A 24,266-nucleotide genomic window follows, 5' to 3' on the forward strand; every position below is an offset into this window, starting at 1 on the left:
AGTTGATTTGGAGGCAAAATAAAATGTTTATTGGTTTTTGAATCTACCATCCTTCGGTCAGACACTGATTATTATTTGTTTTCCAAATTATCTAAAATCTGATTTTTGATTATTACAGTAAACAAAAAAATCTGATTATGAATCTATAGGAATTTCTAACTCCACAAGAACTAACTATCGAAGAAAGTTCTTTCACCAGAAGCATCCTGGGTTAAATTGGTTGCGTTTTATAGTTTGTAAAGATTTTCAAATTTGAAATATTTCATATAGTTTCTATGACAAGTAATATGTTTTATTCATTCCAATGATGCAAGTATACTGTATGATGTAAAGTATGATCGTGCCATATGATTATATGATGTAATAATCTTCGGAAAAATTATAATGGTTTACTATAAACTTCACAATTGAAGTGAAGATGAATTTATGGACGATGACTTAATTTATATATGTTGAGTATTTGCTAATATGCAATGAGGTTATTATTCAAGAATTTTATGAAGTCCGAAACTTGTCAATAACAACTGCAGTATTTTACTAACAAAGATGATCATTTAAATGAATATTCAATGGATAAGCTTTTTATTTGTTAGTTGTTGTAATCTACTAATCTGGGTATGCAAATAATACAAAATTTAGAGGAGAGTTAGTTTATACTTTTTATTTGTACAGATAAGACCTGAAGAATCTAATATGAAAAGCTAGGACGAGAAAAATTTTGAGTTAAAATGAACTAACTTTGGCGTATACCACAAATCAACGATCGATGTTTTATCTCCAAGCTGCAACAACTTTGTTCACCTTCGTGTTTACTAGAATAAATAATTTTGACTAGTGGTCAGAACTTAAGAATACTCAAAATTATGGAGGAGTTTTCTTTGAGAAAATTTAGTAATTGACCCCCACTTATTTAGCTATATTAGGACTACACTCCTAAAATGATTATCGTTTAGGCGTTAACTCCCAAAGGTTGATTTCCCGTCAAATGGTCGTTACATGAGGGGTGTGAGAGTCATATGCTTCATCTCAGACAAAAATACCTCCTCTAGGTATGACGGTCAACACATGGATAAGAAGATCAACTGTTCAGATCAATTCCCCGTTAATTCTAGTTGTTGAATATTATTCAAAGATCGCCCTCCTCCCTCCCTACCTCCAATGGTCATCCTTTATAAAAATGTGTCCCTCCACCCTACAATTGGAAATGTTGGCAAACAAATGCAAGTATTAATCGACTGATTCACGCTAAAACTGATGGGAGGTGGGTCAAAAATAGGTTTAGGTAATTAGATATTACAAATCTGATTTTTTTTAATGGGGAGGGGGGGGGGGGGGGGGGGCTTCACTAGATATTATATGTACAGTGAGGTGTTTTACCTGACTATAGTTGTTACTGTTTCTGAAGGGTTTCAAACTTTCTTTCTAAATGGTTTGTAAACATTAGACATGACGTGTGATATTGTTTCTTTTATGCGATGAAGTTTGAGTTATGCTTATTGTTTTGGTTGATTTTAGCATACCTATGATGTGTTTTCCTTGTGTATTTATGTCTTGAAAATGCAATAGAACTTCATTGTCCTTGGGTTTTTGTTGCTCATGTACTATTAATTAAACTTGAATGGAACTTCATGAAACTTCAAGTATTTACTTTTTATTTTGTTGAGATACTTCAAGTATTTACTTTGTATACTTATAAGGAAATGCAATGAAGAACTTATACTTGTATGGAAATGCAATGAAGAATGCATGGTTCTTATGTTTTAGTAGTTTTGTCCAGGAAATGCAATGAAACTTAATAAAACTTCATGTGATGGCGACCATCCAACTAGTGGGCCTCTCGGCCAGATCATTAGTGGGCCTAACGGCCAGGTTACTACATTAGCGTAGTTTCCAGATTTTAATATTTAAGGTTTCCATGTTTAGAGTCCTAGCAATCAAGGAAAGTTTCCTTAGTAGTTATCTTCTTTCTTTATTTGAGTCTAACTAGGAAAGTATAATCTCTATATAAGAGAAGTCCAGTCTGTCTTGTTAAACATTGAATTGAATTATAAACAAAAACCCCTTGATTGCATCTTCTTTCTTTACAGTTATTTCAGTTTATCGTTATTATTTTCCGTTTCTACTTTAGTTTAGTAATGAATTCTACTTCTTTTACGCTTCCGCAACAATCTACATCATCATGAACTTTATCACCTTACAAAAACAGAGGAGTTATACAATAAGATTACTTCATTACATATGAAATTTCTCGTTAAACAATAACAACTACAGTTACGTATAACACCCCACTGTAAATATAAAATTTAATAAAGGCACCACATTCGAAAAAAGTCCAGATTTCCAAATGAAAGGTGTAGGGCATGCCTTGATTTTATTGAAGATGACCGTTCCAGGGAGGGTGGAGGGCAAGCTTGGAATAATATTCCAACAACTAGAAGAAAGGAGGAATTTATCTGGACCGTTGATCTTCTTATCCATGTGCTGGCCATCAGATTTAGAAGGGGTATTTTTGTCCGAGATGAAACATGTGACTCGCACGCCCCTCATGCGGTCATTTAACAAAAAATCAACCTTTAGGGGTTAACACCAAACGATAATCATTTTAGTGGTATAGCCCTAATCTAGCTAAATAAGTGGGGGTCCATTACTAAATATCCCTTTTCTTTAAAAGGTTGAAAAATTTCTTCAATATTATTGCTAAAAGAATGTAGAATTAGGTTGTGTTTGATATCAATTGTTCACCAAGAAATTTTATATCTGTATACACTTTTCATATTTTTCATTGTTGATACTTTAAGGAAAAAAATAACAAAAAAAAATATCCATAAAAAGATTTTCAAAATTTTATGTAATTTTTTTTTTAAGTAAAACCAGAATTACATTCATAAGTGAAATCAATCCACAACATTACACGGTTTGAGGATTTTTATTTCCTCCGAGAACTATATGAGAGTTACATAAGTAAAGTACTGCAGAGTACTTTGAAGGTAAAGTGTCTCATGAAGGGAAATGAATAACAAGACAAAACTAAATGAAAGACCCTAAAAGTCGTACTAATAACTACCTAAAAGTGATTAAAAAATAATGCAACCTTATAAACACGCCAATGCTAATTTTTTTTTTTTTTTTTTGAAAAATCGACTACGATCTAAGTTAGTCGTTACAAGGCATTGATACATCATGAATATGTGATGAGCACGATAACCGCCTAATTTAAACACCAATGTTAAACTGAGGCATACTAAAATATAATCAATTTCCAAAAAGATACCACTACTTGACCAATCGACAAAAAACCTTGAAAAGTAGGTTTAAATTGTGGTTAAGGAGGGAATCAAAGAAGGGGAAACAGTCTCTGATGGAGAATTTCGGTTTTTTTAGTTTGGTTGTCGTTGGCCAAGATAAATGTTGAGGGTGCTTTCAGAGATAATGGTGCGTCGGCGGCAACAGTGTTTAGGAACTCTAATTGAGGATCTTCTCTTTTAGACTACAACAACCTTCACCCTTCATAGCGAGCTTCTTGGTTTCATTCTAGGGTTTGAAGCGGAGGAGCTTTTGGGAATTGATGGGTTTCTTATGGAGAGCGACTCGAGGGTTTTATGAGAATACCTCAATGATGATGATCCAATGGTCCCTTGGAGGCTCTTAACGTATCTCGAAGATCTAAGAGGCTACACGTCCAACTTTCATGTGACTTAGGTGCATTGTGGGCGTGATTCTAACCATCTGGCACACGAACTAGCCTCTCAGGCTTTAGCCCCCCGGTGATTGTCTTCTTACAATTCAATCCATGATGTTCATTTTTACATATTGCCCCTCTTCTTTGTTTTCCGTTATCACTTTGTTATAATCTTTTGGATTATTAATGTTATTGATTTTGTACTAAAAAAAATTAGGGTTATTTTGCGAAAGGGGCGTACATAAGTACCGGGTTTTGCGAAAGGGGCGTGACTATTTATTATTTTGTGAAAAGGTCGTGGACTAGTATTGACTGTTAAATAAATGTTAGATTTAACATCACATTACATGAATAGTTAACATCGTTATGTAGATATAATAGGGTCAGCCCAAGTGAATCCGAGACACTATTCCTCTACTTAGATGATTAATATCTATTGATCAAATTTAATTATGTCGTCACTTTTTTTTCACGAAGAGAGCCCCTTCAATTTTTCTTCTTTTTTTCTTTCTTCCACCTTCGATCTTCTTCGGGTTTTTGAAAGAGGTGTTGCTGATTGAGTTTTACAAAGAGATTGTGCCGACAAAAGATGAACTTAGGTTTTTTTTGTCAGCTTTCTATTTTTTTTTGTAAATCTTCTTTTTTTGACGAATCCTCATCACACTTCTTAAATTCAGTTTACTTTCAAACTCTTTAACTTAAGTAACCCGAGTAGAGCTGAGGTTTATCTTGATGTGCTATTAGATTTCTCTCTCATGGTTATGTCGAGTTGAAATTTTACTTCTTTTTTATATTCCACATAAATATATCTTGTATATATCATTTATTCATTATGTATTAGATTAATAGCCTATGAAATTCATTGTTTAAATGTGTAACGCACTACAAAATCTGGAAAAACAATATTTTCAAGGTGGATGTCTTAGTTCTGACCTTTGGGAATTTAGTGCCAAACCATATAATTTTTTTAAATGTAATAATATATTTTTAAGTATAGAGTTAGATTAATGATATTAAATTTAACGGTGTTAGAACTTAACTGGTCAACACTAGTCCACGACCCCTTTGCAAAATAATAAATAGTCATGCCCCTTTCGCAAAACCCGATACTTATGTACGCCCCTTTCGCAAAATAACCCAAAAAATTATACCAAGTCAAGTGAAATGTGAGTGTAGAAGGCAGAGACGTTAAGTGTTTATAAAATTTCCATATTTCTCGTGGCCCATATATCTTTCTCTGTTATCTCTCTTTATTCAGTGACGACATATTATATTTCAGTTAAAAGAAGGAATGGAAGTGTAAACATTCTCAACCATCCAAGTCTTAGGCATTTCAATTTTTTTATGTAGGCATTCTTTGAAGTGTAGTTGGGTATAGGGCAAACTCTGACCATGAATCCGATAGATTCATCAACCCCTATCTAAAATGACTATAGTACTTTGTGTCCGAACGAATTAGCCTCAAGTCAAGTACAAATAAATTAGACAATTCAAATTCAGAGGCCCAACACACTCAGGTTGAACGTGAGTACGTGACAAACTTTGGCTTATTTTGTTTCCAACTCTTCCCTATCAAGACTTGAATTACCAAAATAATTACATTTTTTTTTTTTTTTTTTTTTTGAGTAAAAACCTTACTAACCAATTAGTAATGTTACATCAGAAGCCCCAAAAGAAATTACAACTAGCAAGTTAACTTTGGGAGCAAAGCATAACATAGTTAACAACAAAAGGTATTAAAATAAACTTTAAGGTTGAGGGGGGTAAACCGAAGAAGCCAGAAGATGTGCGTCCTGATTTTGGATTCTCGGGCAATACCTAACAGACACGTGTTGTCTATTAGCCCTCACTCTTAAACCATCGATCTCTCTAATCAGTCTCCACGGGGGATCAATATCAGCCGTTGAGATTAGGTCAATCAACACCCGGCAGTCTCCCTCTAATATATAGTCTTGCAACCCTAGATCCTGTCCTAACTCCAATCCACATTCGAATCCCTTCATCTCCGCATGCAGAGCTGAGCTTGGTTCCAGACTCCATGTTTTTATACCAATCGTCGTCCCTTCACTGTTTCTGGCTAAGGCCGCACAAGATGCTTGATTTTCTCTATAAGATCCATCATAGTTTACTTTGATTTTCCCCATCGGAGGAGGGATCGAATCGGTTATCTGCAAAACAAAGTTAGAAGGTGAAGGAGGAATAAGGTCAGTAACATACCTTAGGTTCTCTTTGGCCGACCACCAACATCTAATCAAATCAGCCGATTCATGTCTGAAATGGCGATTATTTCGAGTTTTCCACCACTCCCACATAAGATACGTAAGCTTAAACCAGTTTTCTTTCCCATTTTGCTTTTGTTCCAATAATATATGGAGAGTTCTAACCGGATCTTCATGGATGTGTTGTAGGTGATGGAGTCCTGCTATTTGAGTAAGTTCCTTGTATTTCGAACATTTGGCAAACAGATGAATCGAGGTTTCTTGTTCATTGTCAGTACACATTAAGCAAACCTGAGGTATATGTTGAACTCTTCTTCCTATATTATTTAGGGTTGGTAAACCCTCATGTATTAATCTCCAAATAAAGAGCTGTATCTTCGGGTTCATATCTGGTATATTCCAGAACCTCTTCCATTGAAAAGCTTGAACTTGATTGGACATTAGAGGGATGTTCTTTATCTCAGTATAGTATGATTTGGGAGAAAATTTTCCATTTTCTTTTGGACACCAAATGAGAGTGTCCCTTTGAACTCCATTACCAATGGCCGTTTGTCTAATAGCATTAATGGACTCTGTTGTAAAATACATTTCTATTAACCCCATATTCCACTGTCCTGTATCCTGGCTAATCAGATCAGATACCAAACAAACATTAGTAGGTAGATTAATGACTAATTTTGGGACATTATCGATCAAATTGGGGACCCAAGGGTCCTCAAGAATATTAATCGATCGACCATCACCAATTAGCCAAATCACATTCTTTCTCATAATGATTTTAGAGTTATTTATGGCCTTCCATAAAGGGGAGGAAGTTTGATTCGGATTAGATAACCAGAAACTTGTTCCTTTAAGATACTTTGCCTCTAAAAGTTTTACCCAAATTGTATGTGGAGAGGCGAGAAATCTCCAAACTATTTTTGCTATCAATGATTGATTAACTTCTCTGATTGATCTTATACCCAGTCCACCTTTCTGCTTAGCCGTAGTAATAATCTCCCAATTTGTGAAATGAATTTTTCTTTCTTGTTGAGTTTGATCCCACCAGAATTCTCTTTCGATTCTTTCTAATTTGTCAACCACTTGGATAGGTAACAGTTGATAACTACATGGGTAGGTGCAAAAAGACCCTAAAATTGCTTTAATTAGTACTGTCTTACCTGCTTGTGAAATGAACTTCTGTTTCCATCCTGCTAGAGCACTTTCAAAATTTTCAATTAACCACTTATGACTCTGTACTTTGTTTCCTGGTTTGAGTATTAATGCCCCCAGATATTTTTCTCGATCATTCATAAGAGGTGCTCGGAGTCTAGTGGTGAATTGATGCCTTATTACTTCTGGTACGCCTCGGCTGAAATATAATGAAGACTTGGAATAGTTGACCTGCTGACCTGAAAAGCTTGCGTATTCATTCATAATTTGTATTATAGCATTTAAGTTTTCAGTATTAGCTTTCCCGAAAATAATCAGATCATCAGCGAAGAGTAAATGTGTAATACTCGGGCTGGACTGATTTATTTTGTAACCTGTAAACACTTTTTGATTCTCATAATGATTAATCAGGAGAGAGAGAGACTGGGAGGATAGAATGAAAAGATAGGGTGAAAGAGGGCAACCCTGTCTTAGGCCTCTAGAGGCCTTAAAATTTCCAACCCTCTTCCCATTAATTTGGATATTAAAGGTAGCCGAAGAAATACATGACATAATGAGACTCAGAATGATTCCATTAAAACCCGAGGCCTTGAGGACAAGTTCTAGATAAGGCCAGCTTACTCTATCGTAAGCTTTGGCCATATCCATTTTCAGCGAGAAGGTCCCTTTTTTAGCTCTTGAGGTATGCATAGAATGTAGAAGTTCTTTGGTTATAATGATATTATCCATTATCTGTCGATCCGGAACAAATGCATTCTGGGTCCATTCAATGTTGTTTTCTAAAAAAGGTCGGATTCGGTTTGCGATTAATTTTGTGATGAACTTATAAACCGAATTGCATAAGGAAATCGGCCGGAATTGAGAGGCCATACTCGGGTTCCTAATCTTAGGGATCAAGGCAATGGTAGTATTATTAAGAGAAGGATGGATACTACCTGATTGAAACGCCTCCTGAATATAATGAATAAGCTCTGGTCCAATAATCTCCCAGTTGTGTTGAAAGAAGAAGCAAGGGAGACCGTCTGGTCCTGGACTCTTTATTGACCCCATTTCCATTACTACTGCCTTGATTTCCTCAGCCGAAGGAACCCTCGAGATGTTGGCCATCTGTTCCGTCGAGAAAACCTTGTAAGCATTAATGATTTCGGTTGGAGGTTGGGTTACCTGTTCCTCTTTAAATAAGTTCTGAAAATAATCAATCAATTCATTAGATATTTCCTCCTCATTCCTGGATATTTGACCATTTGACAGCATAAGTTGATGAATCTGATTTTTCTGTCTCCTAGTAGACATTGCAACATGAAAAGCCCTTGTATTTCTATCCCCGTTTCTCACCCATTTCGTCCTAGCTCTTTGTTCCGCTTTAGTACATTGGATGTTTTCAAGGTAAATGATTTCTTCTTGAATTGTACTCTCGATGTGGAGTAAGTTATCCGTTGGGGTTAGTTGTTGGATTTCCAGCAATCTATTGCGTAAAAAAGTCAGTCTGTTTTTAATAAGCCCAAAAGCTTTTCTACTCCACCTTTTTATTGAATCTTTCACCTTTTGAATTTTTTCAAGAAAAGGTCCTGTTTCTGCTTCCCAGTTTGTTTGAAAAGTGGTTGAATACTGTGCATGTTTTGTCCAGAATGTCTCAAATTTTGCTATTGTTTGAATTGGTTGACCTTGGACTTTTAACTTCAAGAGAATCGGACAATGATCGCTGTTGTAACATGGTAAGTGAAATACACCAGCCTCCGGATATTGCGTGAGCCATGTAGCGTCACACAAAACTTTGTCTAATCTCTCTTTAGTAAGATGATGCAATGCCTTCCTGTTAGTCCATGTAAACGCGGGTCCATTAAATCCCAAGTCCAACAGATGGGCTTCTCGAACAAATCTCTGAAAAGAATTCAAAAAAGGAATGTTAGGTGAGCCTCCCCACTTATCTGCCTTGTCAGCTATTGCATTCAGGTCTCCAATGCAACAATAAGGTGTATTAAGATTTTGAATTGTAGTTTTTAAGTGGTCCCAAAATTGTTGTCTGTCCTGAATTCTCGGTGGACCATAAATACAAAAAAGATTCCAACAATTCACAGCCTGAGGGTAATCAATAGTAACATGAATTAGATTCGGAGAGTGGGAGATAATAGTAACATCAAGGGAATTACACCAGTGAAGGAGTAACCCTCCACTTCTACCTACTGAAGGTACATAAAAAAACTTAGATAAATTATTATTAATAAAACAAGATAACGGATTATAAGTGGAAATTTTAGTCTCGGAAAGAAAAACCAGTGACGGTTTTGTCGCTCCTAGGAACTGATTTAGTGTGGATTTTGTCGGAGTGTTCCCTAAGCCCCTACAATTCCACGACAGAAAATTCACTGTTTCTCCGGCATTTGGGTTGCCGGTACCCTTTCTTCAGTATCCATCGGTGTTTGACTTCGAATAGTTCTTTTGTAGTGTTTCTTTGCCCTATCCTCTGTCTGATTTGAATCTTCGCCCCAAACTTTGGCCGCCGGTATTGTGATCGTGAGAGATTTTCCCCGGTCCTGTTCTTCGATAATCTGACCGGATGTCCCGATTGCCTTAATCCCTGCATGAGTTTGAACTTTGGTCTTTTTCGTCTGACATAGGGCTGTTAACATATCACCAAAATTAGTATTAATAGAGAAATCTTTGCCAATTATATTTTCTCCTTCAGGTGTCAAAAGATTGTCCTGGGTAATAGAACCCATCTCACGGGGTAACGGGCGATTACTAAAAGGGACTCTAAAATTGTCATTAAACCTAGGAGTCATGGCTTTAGTAAGCAGTCTGGTCTGTTCATCAGAGAGATCATGTTTCATCAAATCCCCAAATGCAAGAGTAGTAGGACAGAACTTAATGGTATGTCCCAAAAAACCACAAAAAGTGCAAAATCGGGGTAATTTTTCAACCCTAAGTTCAATTAGAATCAGTTTTGTGGGCGATAATTTTAGATAAACATTCGGACGAAGGGCTTTAGTAATATCTAGTTCAATTCGAACACGCCCAAAGGTACTCCATTTGAATGAGTCTTCTACTGTAGCCGGCCGGAAATTCCCTATTACTTCGGCCAGACGATTGACTGTCTCACTGTTAAGACTACCCAAAGGGATCCCATGCATTTGGACCCAAAACCAAACATGGTCAAACTTGTGATCGGCCGGAGAGATATCGGGATTACAACGTTGTAGCACTATAAGTTCATCTTGGATCACCCAAGGGGTACTGTCCAATGCGATGTCTAATTCGGTTGCCGTAGTAAATTTGATTAAGAACAGATTCTCCCTAATTTCCGTGAGATTAAACTTATTCGGTCCGTGTAACACCCTTCCCAAACGCATCATGGCTTGAATGATCTCTATTTTCTTGGAGCTTTGAAACCAGATAACTCCATTCCTAATAAGATTGGTTGAATTGGCATCCAGATCCTCTGCCTCCACAGTAATTGGTTGATATTCATCCATGGTTAATGCAGCAAATTTTTGATTAAACGAATTGTCTGAAGAATCCATAATATATTGATTTGCTAACGAAAATACACAATAGTAATTCCAAACTAAAGTCTCCTGAAGAGCGACTAAGAAGAATTCCCGACTATAAGCCTGAATCCGAGCAAGCAGTTATGCCTCTTTTTTATACATGAGATCTAGTAACTGATGAAACCGTCAATAACCTCCCATGATTTTCGAAAATAACCGTAAAAATCTTCCCTTGTAACCGATTTTCCTAAAAACGAGGGGTGGCGCCACCAGGAATAAGATTTTCTCCGCTTCAGAGCGTTTTTTTAACAAATCAAAAGTTATTTCGAAATAAAATAATTACATGTACCGAGAAAGGGTAGCAGAAAAGAGGTTTTTTTTATATCTTTAGACTAATCAAATCATGTAGAATTTAAGATATTCAGTACAATCCGTGTAAATATTCACTGATTTCGATAGGTAAACGTTATAAAGTTATCAAATATACAAAATGAACTCCAAAAACACTAATCCAAATGTATTAGATAAAAATCTCTGACAATAAATTGAAAAACTAAAAGAAGAATCACCAAAAAAGGAAAAGAACGAGGAACTCTACCTTGAAAGAAAAAAAGAAGCAGCATTCTGTGTTTAGGTTTAAGCAGTTTTCTTGTTCATATTTCTGGCAAGTTGACCCATCTGAAACCTCCAAAACATGAAATAAGCGAGTCCAAATCCGATCAAAACGTAAACCCAAATCTTGTCTTCTTCACTCTCCTTGGGCGAAACAATCTCTTCTATCTCAAACTCTTCTCTTTCTACATTTCCTAATTTAGCCTCGTCTACATGCCCATATAACACATATGCCTTATCACCTCTAATTGCAACCGAAGATGCAAACTTCTTAACATCGAGTTCAATTTCGTCATATACAACCGCTTCTCCCCAATTATCAATACTCTTTAGTAACCAAGCTGTATGATGTGAAACCACCACCACAACCCCGTCTTTTCTGAAGGCGATCCCATCAGCAGCTGTTAAGTTCTTGTTTAGTATAACCAACCTAGCTTTTCCATCTTCTGCATCAACTTTGAACATCTTCCCAGAGTTTGATTGTACCACCAAAAGAAAACCCTTGTTAACATAAGCAATACCATTTAGACCGCAGAAACTATAAAACGTTTCTTGGTCCACATATTGTGATGTGAACATGGAAGATTTGGAGAAGATGGATGGCTCTCCTTTGTCGTTGACTTTCCATATAAAGTTACCCGCAGAGTTAGTCACAAAGGCATTACCCTTAAAGTCGGCAGTGACGTCGTTAGCGATTTGGCGATCGGAACTGTCGGGGTTTGTTAGTGGAGTGAGGAAAATACGTTTACGAGTATGGAGATCATATGCCGCGAGGGCATTAAAGGGGGGAAGTGGATCGGCGTTGTGGACAACAGCGAGAAGACGACGGTTGACGGAGTCAATGGTGAGCCCCAGGATGGTGACATTAAGAGGGAGTTCTTCATCGTGAATCAGGGTTTCGACAACGCCAGCATCTGAGACGGCGTTAATGATACGATGATGGTAAGAACCGACTAGAAAGTGTTGAGCAGATGGGTCCCAGAATACACTCTCTGGGAAGAGATTGGGGGATCGGAAAGTAATGACATGATGATTCTGAGCGATGGTAGAACTGATTATACAGAGAATGAGGAAGCAGTATAATAAGATGGAACTAATAGTGGCTACAGAAAATGAAGCCATTATCGATTTATCAGAAGGGATAATAACTGAGTCAGCGGTCCTTTATCTCATAGGCAAGGGACTTGATACCAAATAACTGTCAAACAGAAAAATCATAACACGAACTTAGATTATAAAAAGTGGTTAACCCAGAGGTCACAGATTATGAAAAGGGGTATAAATGAAGTAAAGGTAGGAGTGGGCATTCATGCTCCGTAGGATAGCCTTAAGCCCTTAACGGTCTATGTATGGCCTTTAGAGCCTAAGATGTCTTTGATATTGGTAGTTGTTAGGCTTTTCAATTCATATATCTATTCATGATGTATTCATGCCATATTGAATGTATTGATGACTTTTGGAGTCCATGTAAAAAAGAAATAGCAATATTTTTAAGTTATAGTAGTAAAAGATTAATCACGGATTGAAACCACAATAATCTATGAGAATTTCGCACATAGTTTTAGTGACTCTACCTTCAGCAACTCCAGTCCGAGTAACCTTATTGCAGGATGTAGCAGATGAAGACTGACCGGAAACAAGAATAGTTGTAGACCACTTCCAGTAGAAAATATAAAATACGCTGTTATTCGATATAATACAAAATTATATAGAGGACACCTATGTGGTCTCCGACACTAGCTTGAGGAGAAAATTGAAGCTTTTTGGAAGAAATTTTCATACATAGAGCAAAATTATATGCAGAATCCAGACAGAAGAAAGTAGTATAATGAGGAATCATGAACTAACAATTCTAACTAGGAGAGTTCATATGAGAAATCAAAAACATACTCATCCCACTTTCTAGCAACAAATGACCAAGTAGATCGAAAATGGTTCCCATAAACTGGTAGCAAAATTCAACCTCTCGGTAAAGGTAAAAAGAAAAGATGATGGCTCAAGCTTAAAAAGTAACACGGCAAAATAACAGGACTGCTCCGGTTAACAGGCAGGGTAACATTAACGAAACGTTAAAACCAACTGTTTATTGGTCACGGATAAACCTTTTCAACAAGATCGTACCTGAATGAACTAGGTTCTAAATTTCAATAGAGGGGTTACAGACTTCTTCCTTAGAAACAATCTTTCTAGCTGGAATTTAAACGAATTATCCCCCACAATAACTGTTATTGGTTGGAATATTTTAAGAATAAAAAAGAAATAGCATTAGATGTGAGCCTGTGAGTTTCGAAGCCACCACTATGGCGCGAGGCAGACGCTCAACTTTTGGGCTACAAACAGATTCAACACATATACAGTTGAGAAACCTAAATTACCAATGCTGGCCTGGGATGGTCTTCACATGGCTCCGCCTACGTTTACAACGTAGACACATTATTTTTTCGCGCTCTTGAAGGGTTCCTTTTTTTCATCAGGTTCTTATTAAAAAAAAATTGGGTTTTGGAGCAATCTAAAACTGCAGATGTCATTTATACAACAAACATAGCTTTATATCAATATTCTTACTCTAATTGTATCTAGTTTGGGATGAGACTGGTGATCTCATGAATTATCTGTGACTTCGCGTCATCTTATTCATGTTTACTCATACAAGTCATACATTAATTGACTTCCTAGGAGTTCTAATGATATATTTCTCATATGGGGTTGTATGTTTATTCAAGAACTTACACTAGTAATGTGAAATAAGATCTAACTTCATTTAAACCTAGAAAGTTTTCCACAGTGATTTGTCTCCTGAGAAGCATAAATGCAATTCAAAATATACATGGATGAAACATAAAATTCCTGTTAACGACCACAATCATACAGTATTTTGTTGGGCATCTACATAAAAGTACACGAGGATGATAGGAAATAAAATTTCTCAGAGGATCACCATAATAACACATACCTGTAATCTGGAGCTGAATTCAGTTTGAAAATCGTTAAAAAATCGGGATCTAGGGCTCGACTAGAAAGAGAGGGTTTGTGAGATATCGATCGAGATCTCAAGAGAGATGAATTAAGCACGAACAATAGCAACAATTTTGATCTTTCGACCTAGGGTTTCTGATACGGGAAGAAGAAACTCTGGCAGAATTTTTGGGTAACATTTCAATATGGGAGCGTCTCAGGGCGCCCTTGAAATTGCTACTGGCGCCCCCACAAAACGAATCGACTCTAATTAATTACATTTGACGTCCTAGTTAATTTCATTTGACGTCCAATATGTATATCTATAAGCACCGTTTTCAAACTGGCCAGTCCGAAAGCCAAAGCAAGGCATTAGAGTGGTTCGAGTCCGAGATCACTCGAATTTTCATTGGTGGTTCTGGCAAGCTCAAACCAAACTTTTCTATCCCCGAAAAAGTTTCTCCCAATTGTTTCTTTTGTTGCGGGATCGATTGATTTTGATCAACTCAAATTATTCATGTTTTTTTACACTATCACATCCTGGAGCATTCTTGGTAATGGTTTCATCTTTTTCTTCTTCAAACTGTTTGATTCATCATTTAATGTTTCCCGCATTTAATGGAAGGAGAATTGGAAAATTAAAAGAGGAGAATATGAAGAAATGCGGAGAGAAGGCAAGAAGAAGTAGAAGGAAAAAATTAGGGCATAAGGGGGCCGTGGCACCTTTTTCGTACGGGTGCGCGATTAGAAGAGGTTCGCAAATAGAAATTTTGTGGCACCTCGACCGCCGAAGCCCATGTACAACCAAGGATTGATTTTACTTCCCATCTAGCTACTCTAGATTGAGGGTAGGGTCTGGTGGGGAAGTTATAGACATCTTTCCATACTTTGTACCTGGAGTACTTCACTTAATTTCTCTACAGTATTTGGTGATCGAGTTGCTTGACGACATAGAATTAACTCTCTCGATCCCCCTCTTTCTTTCGATTGGAAATAAGAAAACAAATGTTTTTCTTGGTTGGATACAGATTCGATCCCGCACATGTAATGCAGGAGACAGGGGAACAAAGGTGATACCTCATGTGTCTTTCCCCCATGACCATGTTAGGATTGTATTTAACAATACAACTACACTGAGTTGAGAACAGAAAAAACAGAAAGAATGTTTATCCTGGAGATGGTACAGATCATACATTCTTTATTCTATTTTTTTGTGGGTGAGTGGGACATTCTAATCTCTCTTTGAGTTATACCCGGACTAGACTTACTCAAGCAGTCGAGCCCGTAGGAACCAGGCTTCTGCCAAGTCGAGCCATAACACCTATATTTCAAAGTCATCGTGTTGGTCCATGGTATGTTCCGCCTCTGGTCTCCTGCCAAAGCAACCGCATTACCCCTTGTCCTTTAAAGTCGGCACCAAACATACTCGTCTGCTTTCTTGTCTCTCTAATGCTCACTAGTGACCTTTTCAAATCCTAATCGAGGTGAAGAGGTAATAAAAGACCTGTAATTTGACATTTTCAGATGGTGGCCTTTATTTTCAGATTTTTTTGAAGTCGGGAAAAAATGGGTTTTAGCGCGTTCAGACACAAGTCCATTCTACTGATTTTTTTTCTATTTTGATCAAAAGAAAAGACTCACTTTAGGAAAACAAGAAAACTTTCCGCAGTATAAAAGTTTAAAGAAATTGGGGATTTAGTCAAATTTTCAAAAACAACAAGATTGTTCTTCTTCGGCATCTCCTCCATTCTGCATCTGCCACTTCCGACCACCACCATTTCTCTCTCCCTCCCTCCCTCCCTCCCTCCCTCTCTCCTTTCTTTCTTTCTTCTCCCTCCTCTCCACCCACCATCACCTCCATTAATCTTCCCCTCTCTCTCTCTTTCTGTGGCGGCGAAAGCGAGGGTTATCCCCTTCGTTGGAACTGAGAGAGATAGGGAGGAGGAGAGGCCGAGTGGTTGAACCATTGACCTTTGACTCCGCCTACTTTCATATTTTGAGCAAGATAGTATATGTCTACTTTCATATTTTGAGTAAGATAGCATATCAATGATCTCAAGGGTGGCAAGTAATTCAACACAAGTTAAAAAGTCTACCGAACAAAATACAGAACACCCCTTTTAACAAAAAAAAAAAAAATACAGGACACCCATAAATGTCTTTCCTTCTCTGAGTTGCTTTGTGAACTAAAAAACCCTATAAATTTCAAGTAAACATCTTATTGGTCCAAACATTTTAGGTGGCACTACTTGAACCTTCCGTTTATCTTTAATCGACAAACACTTCTATGAACTAAAATAACAGATCAATCATTTCGAAAATGTCGATTAGATATATCAACACAATCTTAATCAACTAATACGTAAAGATAATCCAAACACTTTTTTTTTTTTTGAAGTCAAAAGGAAACATATCCATTAATAGTGATAAAATCACAATGTTACATGACTGACAATTCTTAATTCTCTCCTGTGAAACTTCATGAGAGTTACATACCTTTAAATGCAAAGTGCCTCAAGAAGGGAAAGTAATTGGACTAGACACAAACACAAAGGATCCTAAAGATCCGAAAAATACCCTAAAGATTTGACAAAAGGATCCTAAAGATCCGAGCATGGAGACCCTAAAGGTCCGACAAAAAGAAACATTAAAAAAACCACTGATGTCTTCACCTGTAAATCTTCAATGTCGCTGGGAAACCACTACAGTCACCATAAAAATCGTTGATGTCGCCGGAAAACCGCCTCCGTCACCCGATAACCATCACCATCACACCACCACCGCAGTCACGTCACCACCCCACCGCCGATGTCCACCGACACTGCTAGAAACCCTGTAGCAAACCACAAAACCCCCATCTTCTCAGACCATAAGACAAACATCCGCATTCACCATCAACTCCACCACCATCATTGTGTCAACCATTTTTGATAAAAACGGAAGAATCTCCCTTTTCTCCATCTAGATCTGCAACAGTTTTGCCCTCAGAAACCACTCCATTTTCCTACTAGCAAATATCCTCTTTTCCAAGTACGGGTATTGGAGAATCAACCGGTTACGTCGATCTTAGTATCAGTAACGGATTCCATGGCTTAAAGCAGATAACCTTCCAGTGCAGAAGAGAAGAAACCGAAGAGAAGAAGACGATCCATCAAGGCAAAAGTGATAGATATGACTAATTATTAAAACAAAGAAAAAGAGGAATCCGGCGAAGGGAAAACCCTTCGCCGGAGAAGCCAACCAAGATCTGGAACTGTTGTTCTGAGAAAAAGTAGAGAGAGAAGTCAAATTTTTTGTAGCAAATTAACTGTGTTGTTAACAATAGAAAGATTAGGTCTGAGAAAAAGCAGATACTCCTTTTTTTGTTGCAAAGCATAACATTACTCCACAGCACAAAATTGAAAGAAATGTAATCCAAACACTTTTATTATAGAGTAATTTCTAAACTTTAGAATACAATAAAGGCTTTAACTTACTAAAGAATTTTCCAGTAGGTAGCTTATCGGGTGGTAACAAAATAATTTGTGCTGCCATCTCACCTGCAAAATCGGCCGAGTGATTCCCTTTTCCCCTAGTCATCCCAGTCCGAGTGAACCCGGGACAAAAACAATTAACACTTAAACCTTTTCCATAGAAGCGTTTGGCTAGAATTGTTGAATAAGCATTTAATCCAAGCTTAGATACCGAATAATCTGTCCATATTTTTGGCCATCCTTCTTCTTCCCAAACACCAATTTTTACGTCTTCGAGAAATCGGTTCAAGACAAAGTCAATCTTTTCTTCTGATAAGCTCTCGTCGTCTACTAAAATCTCTCTTACTATAGGGTTTGTGACTTTCTACATTAACACGAAAAACAAAAATTAGGTAAGACAAACTAACAATATACTCTTGATTAATTGTGATAATGACCCGTTGTTCTAATCGGGTGTTCCAATAAATATTACTACTTTAAGTGGGTAGGAGATTTTACTTACATTTAATAAACCCAGACGTGAACTAACATTCAAAATTCGACTAATTGATTCAGATCGTCTGAATAATGGTAGAAGGGATTCGGTTAACAATTTGGGTCCATAGAAGTTGGTCTTCATAACTGTCTCAGCGTGTTCAACTGAATTCTCGTCTATATCATTGAATGATACTGCTGCATTATTTATCTATAAAATAAAATAAAACACACGTGTTAGTTACCTTTTTATATTTATATGATATTATATTATTGTACTCCAATAATGTTGAGATAAGGTCATGATCATTAAGAAGAGGATGACACTGACAAAAGATAGTTACATTTTTGTGAGAAAAAACTTCTTTCTGTTCACATTTTTGTGGAAAAAGAAGAAGAAGAATACTTACAAGAATATCAAGGCCTCCAAATACTTTCTTCAACCAAGATACAAATTCATTGATAGAATTAGGATTAGTGACATCTAATTGAAACAAGTGAATATTATTATAAACTAATCCTCCTTGAGATTGATTGAGTGACTTAATAGCTTCTTCACCCTTTAATTCATCTCTACAAGTAAGGATCACAGTTAATCCTAGCTCTGCCAGCTTCTTTACTATGGCAAATCCGATCCCTCGGTTTCCTCCGGTAACGACGGCTACCGTCTTCTCCGACCACCATCTACAACCTCACCATATAGATTAATATGTAAAAGATCACCATGTTATATGATATGTATATATATATATTGGTTGAAAATTTGATAGACCCATATCTCTACTATATAAATTTTAACATACAATATAAACACTACAAAATTGGCTAAGAGAGAGAGAGAAGGAAGGAGGATCATGTATCATATTCACCTAGTTGAGGATGAAGGTTTAGTTGGAGCTAGTGTCTCTCTTGATGCCATTACAAGAAATCCCAAACACCAAGTGGATTTAGAAAGAGGATGTGAGAGCAATTTTTTTTGTTGTTGTTGAAAGAAGCGAGAGCAAGTTGATGAGAAAAAAAGTAGTAGTGCACTTGTTTGATGAGGAAAGACCCAAATGTTACATATAGATATTATATATATTGGATTTTTTTTGTTTTAAGCCATCATTGATTATTTGTATTTTAAGCCATTATGAATGAGGTAATGAAATTGGAAATGAATGACTATGGCCTAACATGGACAAAATGTGTTAGGTGGTCATAATACCTTGTACATAAAACCACCCAGTTCACACTCCTCCCTCTTTATCTTTCAATGTTCCTATTACTTAATCTTCTACACCCTTATTGTCTATGAAAGTTAACCATCATATTTTACTACAAAAGAGAACTAGAAAAATATATAGAATTTTCTCATAAATATTGAAGTTCGTGTTTCCGCCTCATAAGACCAAGTGAATTTGTAGTTTTTTTTACATTGAACAACTTAAATACAAACACGAGTTTTTTCGCCAACCCAATCTCAAATTTTGCCTCAGAGATGGTATCAATAGAAACATGAGAAAAGAGAACAACAAAATGATGCACATTTTTGGGTTTTTCTTTTGTAAAATTCTCTGCAACAATACATTTATTTATTTGGTGCGTTTTCCCCGAATCGTGCATACAATAATATAAACATAAACAAGTTCTTACTAATACTTGGGCAGAGAAAAAGAAAACCTCAATGGGTAAGTCTGCAAATTCAATCGAAATAAAGAGGAAAGGTGAAGAACTAGGTTATGGCAATGACTAGATGGGTTTATTTCATGGCTCCGGTTGCATCTTCTCACATTCTTCTCTGATTGACTGGAAAAGAACCGATGACAGATATCTTTCTCCAAAACTCGGAAATACAACCTGCAAGTATATCGGAATATCCAGCAACAAGAAACCATGGTTAGATCTATGTGAAGAAGTGGTTTTCTTATCTATAAAACAAAAGCGTACATATAACAAGTTGTCTTCTCAAATTCAAACATTTTTTATACAAAAACTTCATGATTTGAGATGGAAGTGTTTTTTCAGATGTAATTCCATTAGATAGACAAAAAAGCACGCACGCAAAAATTGATGTTTAACGAACAAATTGCGACAAAACTAATTAAGAATTATGATTTCAGTGGAGATGTCGCAGGAGTATGTAAGCCACCTATGACCACTTCTTGGTTTACACTTTTGCACCACAAAGTGCCACCAGTTAGTGACGTAAAATCACAAGAACAAATTGGTGGTTCTTGTTAATCGTTTCAAAAAGGAACTTCGTATTGGTCGTTTTGACTAATTTCTCAACTCGAGCTAAAACAAGGTTTTTGACCAACTTAACACCAGAGTTTTGTTTTCAGTATGTCGTCAAGGCTCCCTTCCTTTTACATGTCAACATTTGATTCTTCTCGAGGTCAACAGTTTTTTATTCAATACCAAAGGAAAAGAAAATAAACAGATATCCTTACAGCTATAAGCTTTCCGGCATTCTCAGGTCTCTTTGCAACCGCGATAGCAGCAGTAGCCGCAGCACCTGAAGAAATGCCCACCTGCACAAGACATTACAACTTAAGAAGTTTGGTTTAGCAAGTATATATACATATATTTGTCTGGGAGTATCTAAATCGAGGTCCAATAAAAGCCCATAACTCAAACATGATTCCAAGTAACTGTCGATTAAGCTTATTTTCTTGTCGCCTTTTTATTAAAGTAACTAACAACATTCTGTGATCTAAATATCTTTCGTTCGCTTGTAAAGTAAACTAAGTTTGAAACAATAGAAGTGGTACAAACCAGCAATCCTTCTTGAAGTGCCAACTGCTTTGCTGTCTCAACAGCTTCATCACTGGAAACCTGTTTTTCGACAGAACATTATAAACGAGAAATGGGGCCTAGTAAGTCAACATTCGCTTATAAAAAGAAGACTTTATTGTCAGCAAGTCTGTCATTTAAACTGGTAAAGAAATATTCTGATAAAAACATAAGTGGTGCATAAGTGGTGCGGAACCAAGATATTAGTTGAAGCATCCTTTGGCTGATGAAATACGGAGGGGGGATAAGAGAGAACACGCGTCAAAATAACAGCATATAATAAGCGACGGGAAGATAAGATTTGGACCTCGACGACTTCATCAACTACAGTAAGGTCTAAGTTCCCAGGTACAAATCCTGCTCCGATTCCTTGAATTTTGTGAGGACCTGTATTTGACGAAAAGAAAATATTATAGAAGACTCTCTATACAAATATTCGTTTTAACGATGAAACTACATTCCCATCTGCTGATTTACCAGGCTTCCCCCCTGAAAGTACGTTGCTTTCTGTTGGCTCCACACCAATAACCTAATACATTGCAAAAAGTCAATCAGAAATTAAATGGGCAAGTTCATGTTTTGGGAGTTCTCCTTCCACCATGATACGTGTCAAGTAACCCAGACATGATAGAGAAGGTTATGTGATACATCTTATTTGCATGATGCCCATGTCACAATAAGATGTGAGTGTAACAAAAGAGAAGCAGAAAATAGTGTACCTTAATATTAGGATTTTGCTTTTTCAAGAACCGACCAACTCCTGAAATAGTTCCACCTGTTCCAATCCCTGCAACAAATATATCCACTTTGCCTCTTGAATCTTCCCAGATCTCTGGACCAGTTGTCTCATAGTGTACCTGCAGGCGTAACACAGGGAAAATCAAGCATACGAAACGGTTCGCGTTTTAATATGATGAGTGTAGACTCCACGAAGTCCATAATGGTGAGAAATAATCCATCCTACAAAATGACATGAACCTACCCATAGACCAAAAAAGAAGATTTTGGGTTTTTTTTTTCTGATAAGCACTTATCAGCGAGAGAATTCCATAAACCCTATAACCTCACCGCTAAAATAGATAGTAATAAGCAATTCACAATCAAGCTTCATCCTCAATAAAACCAGAAACGGTGAATACCTTTGGATTTGCAGGATTGTCAAATTGTTGAAGCATATAAGAATTTGGTGTGCGTTTCAGAATCTCTTCCGCTTTCGAAAGAGCTCCCTTCATGCCCTTAGCTGAATCTGTAAGAACCAGCTCCGCTCCAAAAGCTTTTAGAATAACTCGTCTTTCCATACTCATTGACGCTGGCATAGTTAAGATGAGTTTATATCCTCTCGCAGCAGCAATAAAAGCAAGACCAATACCCGTGTTTCCACTCGTTGGTTCCACCAGAACACTCTGTACAATAAAGAGCAAAAAAAAATATTGCAGAAGAATCAACATAAATACTAGTATATATGATGAGTACATGAACTGTGATTGAAAAGAAAATCGCAACCTTTATAATAGGATAGTAGCAATAAGTTCCTCAGTAAAACAGTCTATTGAAGCCTTGAAGGAAAAGTCGGCCAAAAAAAATTGTATAGTGTATAATGCGATCGAATTCAGTATTGGATATATGATCATTTTGACAATTCATTCAAACCGAAATTTCAAATTAGAAATATTACTTACCTTTTCAGGTGTTATAAGTCCCTTTTCCTCAGCATCCGTTATCATACTGTACCCAATTCTGGAAACAAAGATCGAGGTGGAAAAATCATCAGAAAATCATCCATAAATATTGTTGCCCGTATAGTGTGTTTTGCTTCTCACCTGTCCTTGACACTGCTACAAGGCTCCATTATCTCAAGCTTGGCAGCAATATTTGCAACAGAACCCTTGGCAATATTATTTAGATACACCATTGGTGTCTTCCCGATAAGCTGTTACATCCAACCAACAGTAAATATTAGATAACCCAGATCTTTCTATCTACCCATTATTTACAATTTAAAAGAGTTTAGTCTATGAAATTGGACAAATTGCTGTCTGAACTCTCACAGTAAACTTGGGTTTAGTACATAATTGAAAGCATATTTCTTCTTTGTCGAAACTTTTTGATGGTATTATGTTCATCACTTCATCTAAACTTTACAAAGCAAATCACCCAACTTTAACTTTGCTTACTTTATTGATGGTATTATGGTAAGCGAGGCTGATTCAATATCAGTTTTTAGTCTACTACTCGGATTCACCTATGACTTACCACCTAAGTTGGGTTGAGTCATAGTGAACTCTATCAGGTCAAAGGCTTTGTGTGTGATGGCCCACCATAGTACGGATGACGGAGGAGGAAACTAGACCCCGAGATTTCGTAAGTAGCAACTGTCGTATTTTCCAATTGTATACTGTATACATTAGCTTACATTCTTTTTATTTGTATGATATAAGCTTCTCCAGCATTGGCAGAAATGAACCCTGGCCACTCTGAGGTTATTATAACTTTTACGACACGTAAGAACATAAAGGCAGCTTAAAAGCATAGCATATTTATGTTCTTGATGGATAAAACAAATGACTTTGGATACTCCGAAACGACTCTTATACGAAGCGAATACACGGGTAGAAGTCGGGGTAGCAGGGTTAATCCAATATATTGAGCAAATTGGTCAATGGCTTCGGATTCTCCCAAAACAACTCATTCATATAAGAAGTTATCTTACACATGAAAAACTAGAATTTAAGAAGATATATAGTTTTGCCAACACACATGAACATATAAACTGAATTTATCTACTTTCTAGCAAAATGATTAGAAGAAAACAAATCAAACAGAACTAGGTTATAAACTTATATATGTCTCTGCCAACAAACAAAACAAACTAACAAAAACTACAGTAAATCAAAGCATACCCAAAGTAGGTTTTAGTGAATTAATGAAGAAAGTGGTAAAATTTTTAACCTGGGAAACATCTTGAGCAATGTTAAGACCTTCAATGTCAGTTTGTGGCTTCACAGAAACAGCTTTGCAAACAATAGGGAAAGAAATGTTATTTTTCCCAACTTGGGAAGGTTTGTTGTTGAGTTTAATAGATGAAGGAAATCGAGATAGTTTGAGAATTCGATGTTCAGAAGAAAACCCTAGTTTTGATTTGGGGAAAGAAGTCAATGGGTTAGAGAGAGAAGCCATTGATTGTTGTTGTTGTGACGATTGATTCTAGTACAGAAGAAGAAGAAGAAGAGTGTCTGGTCTGGCCGCTCTCTACCTATAATATTCTTCTTTCCTTTAGTTGTCTATCTTTAGGATCACTCTCTTACCTTCGTACGTGCGACCCACTTTCAATGCTTAGCTAATTCGTATTTGGCCCCTAATTCATGACTAATAGCCTCTTTGGTACCTCATAAGTCATAACCTTAAATTCAGGTTTCACTCCTTTCACCGACGACTTCAT

At 36.7% G+C, this 24,266-nt stretch overlaps 4 protein-coding genes across 7 annotated transcripts; all 4 read right to left on the reverse strand.

The window, feature by feature from the left end:
- Positions 1–5,427: 5,427 nt before the first annotated feature.
- Positions 5,428–10,571, reverse strand: LOC147539512 (uncharacterized). The gene is made up of 2 exons (XM_086643134.1): positions 9,447–10,571; positions 5,428–9,129 (listed from the first exon to the last, which is right to left on the reverse strand). The coding sequence occupies exons 1-2, from the start codon at positions 10,569–10,571 to the stop codon at positions 5,428–5,430; spliced, it is 4,827 nt and encodes a 1,608-aa protein (XP_086499260.1).
- Positions 10,572–10,972: 401 nt separating this feature from the next.
- On the reverse strand, positions 10,973–14,357 carry LOC147539513 (NHL domain-containing protein). Of its 4 annotated transcripts, none has more exons than XM_086643718.1 (3): positions 14,100–14,357; positions 12,725–12,806; positions 10,973–12,348 (listed from the first exon to the last, which is right to left on the reverse strand). In XM_086643718.1, exon 3 carries the CDS (start codon positions 12,270–12,272, stop codon positions 11,175–11,177), a length of 1,098 nt encoding a protein of 365 aa, XP_086499844.1. In that variant the 5' UTR covers positions 12,273–12,348; positions 12,725–12,806; positions 14,100–14,357; the 3' UTR covers positions 10,973–11,174. The 4 variants fall into 4 exon arrangements, with proteins under 4 accessions (XP_086499844.1, XP_086499846.1, XP_086499845.1 ...); XM_086643720.1 differs by having other exon boundaries at positions 14,104–14,290; XM_086643719.1 differs by having other exon boundaries at positions 12,725–12,831; positions 14,104–14,290.
- Positions 14,358–16,393: 2,036 nt separating this feature from the next.
- Positions 16,394–19,099, reverse strand: LOC147539514 (salutaridine reductase-like). Its single transcript, XM_086639679.1, has 5 exons — positions 18,922–19,099; positions 18,463–18,736; positions 18,081–18,263; positions 17,528–17,942; positions 16,394–16,485 (listed from the first exon to the last, which is right to left on the reverse strand). The coding sequence occupies exons 1-4, from the start codon at positions 18,969–18,971 to the stop codon at positions 17,547–17,549; spliced, it is 903 nt and encodes a 300-aa protein (XP_086495805.1). The 5' UTR covers positions 18,972–19,099; the 3' UTR covers positions 16,394–16,485; positions 17,528–17,546.
- Positions 19,100–19,588: 489 nt separating this feature from the next.
- Positions 19,589–24,266, reverse strand: LOC147539515 (cysteine synthase-like). The gene is made up of 10 exons (XM_086639678.1): positions 23,777–24,266; positions 22,648–22,757; positions 22,507–22,564; positions 21,967–22,230; positions 21,547–21,684; positions 21,305–21,356; positions 21,135–21,214; positions 20,810–20,869; positions 20,485–20,565; positions 19,589–19,891 (listed from the first exon to the last, which is right to left on the reverse strand). The coding sequence occupies exons 1-10, from the start codon at positions 24,002–24,004 to the stop codon at positions 19,799–19,801; spliced, it is 1,164 nt and encodes a 387-aa protein (XP_086495804.1). The 5' UTR covers positions 24,005–24,266; the 3' UTR covers positions 19,589–19,798.

This window comes from Eschscholzia californica, unplaced genomic scaffold (assembly GCF_041429995.1).
Source record: "Eschscholzia californica isolate CP2 unplaced genomic scaffold, dmEscCali1.0.p SCAF_5, whole genome shotgun sequence".
Taxonomy (NCBI): domain Eukaryota; kingdom Viridiplantae; phylum Streptophyta; class Magnoliopsida; order Ranunculales; family Papaveraceae; genus Eschscholzia; species Eschscholzia californica.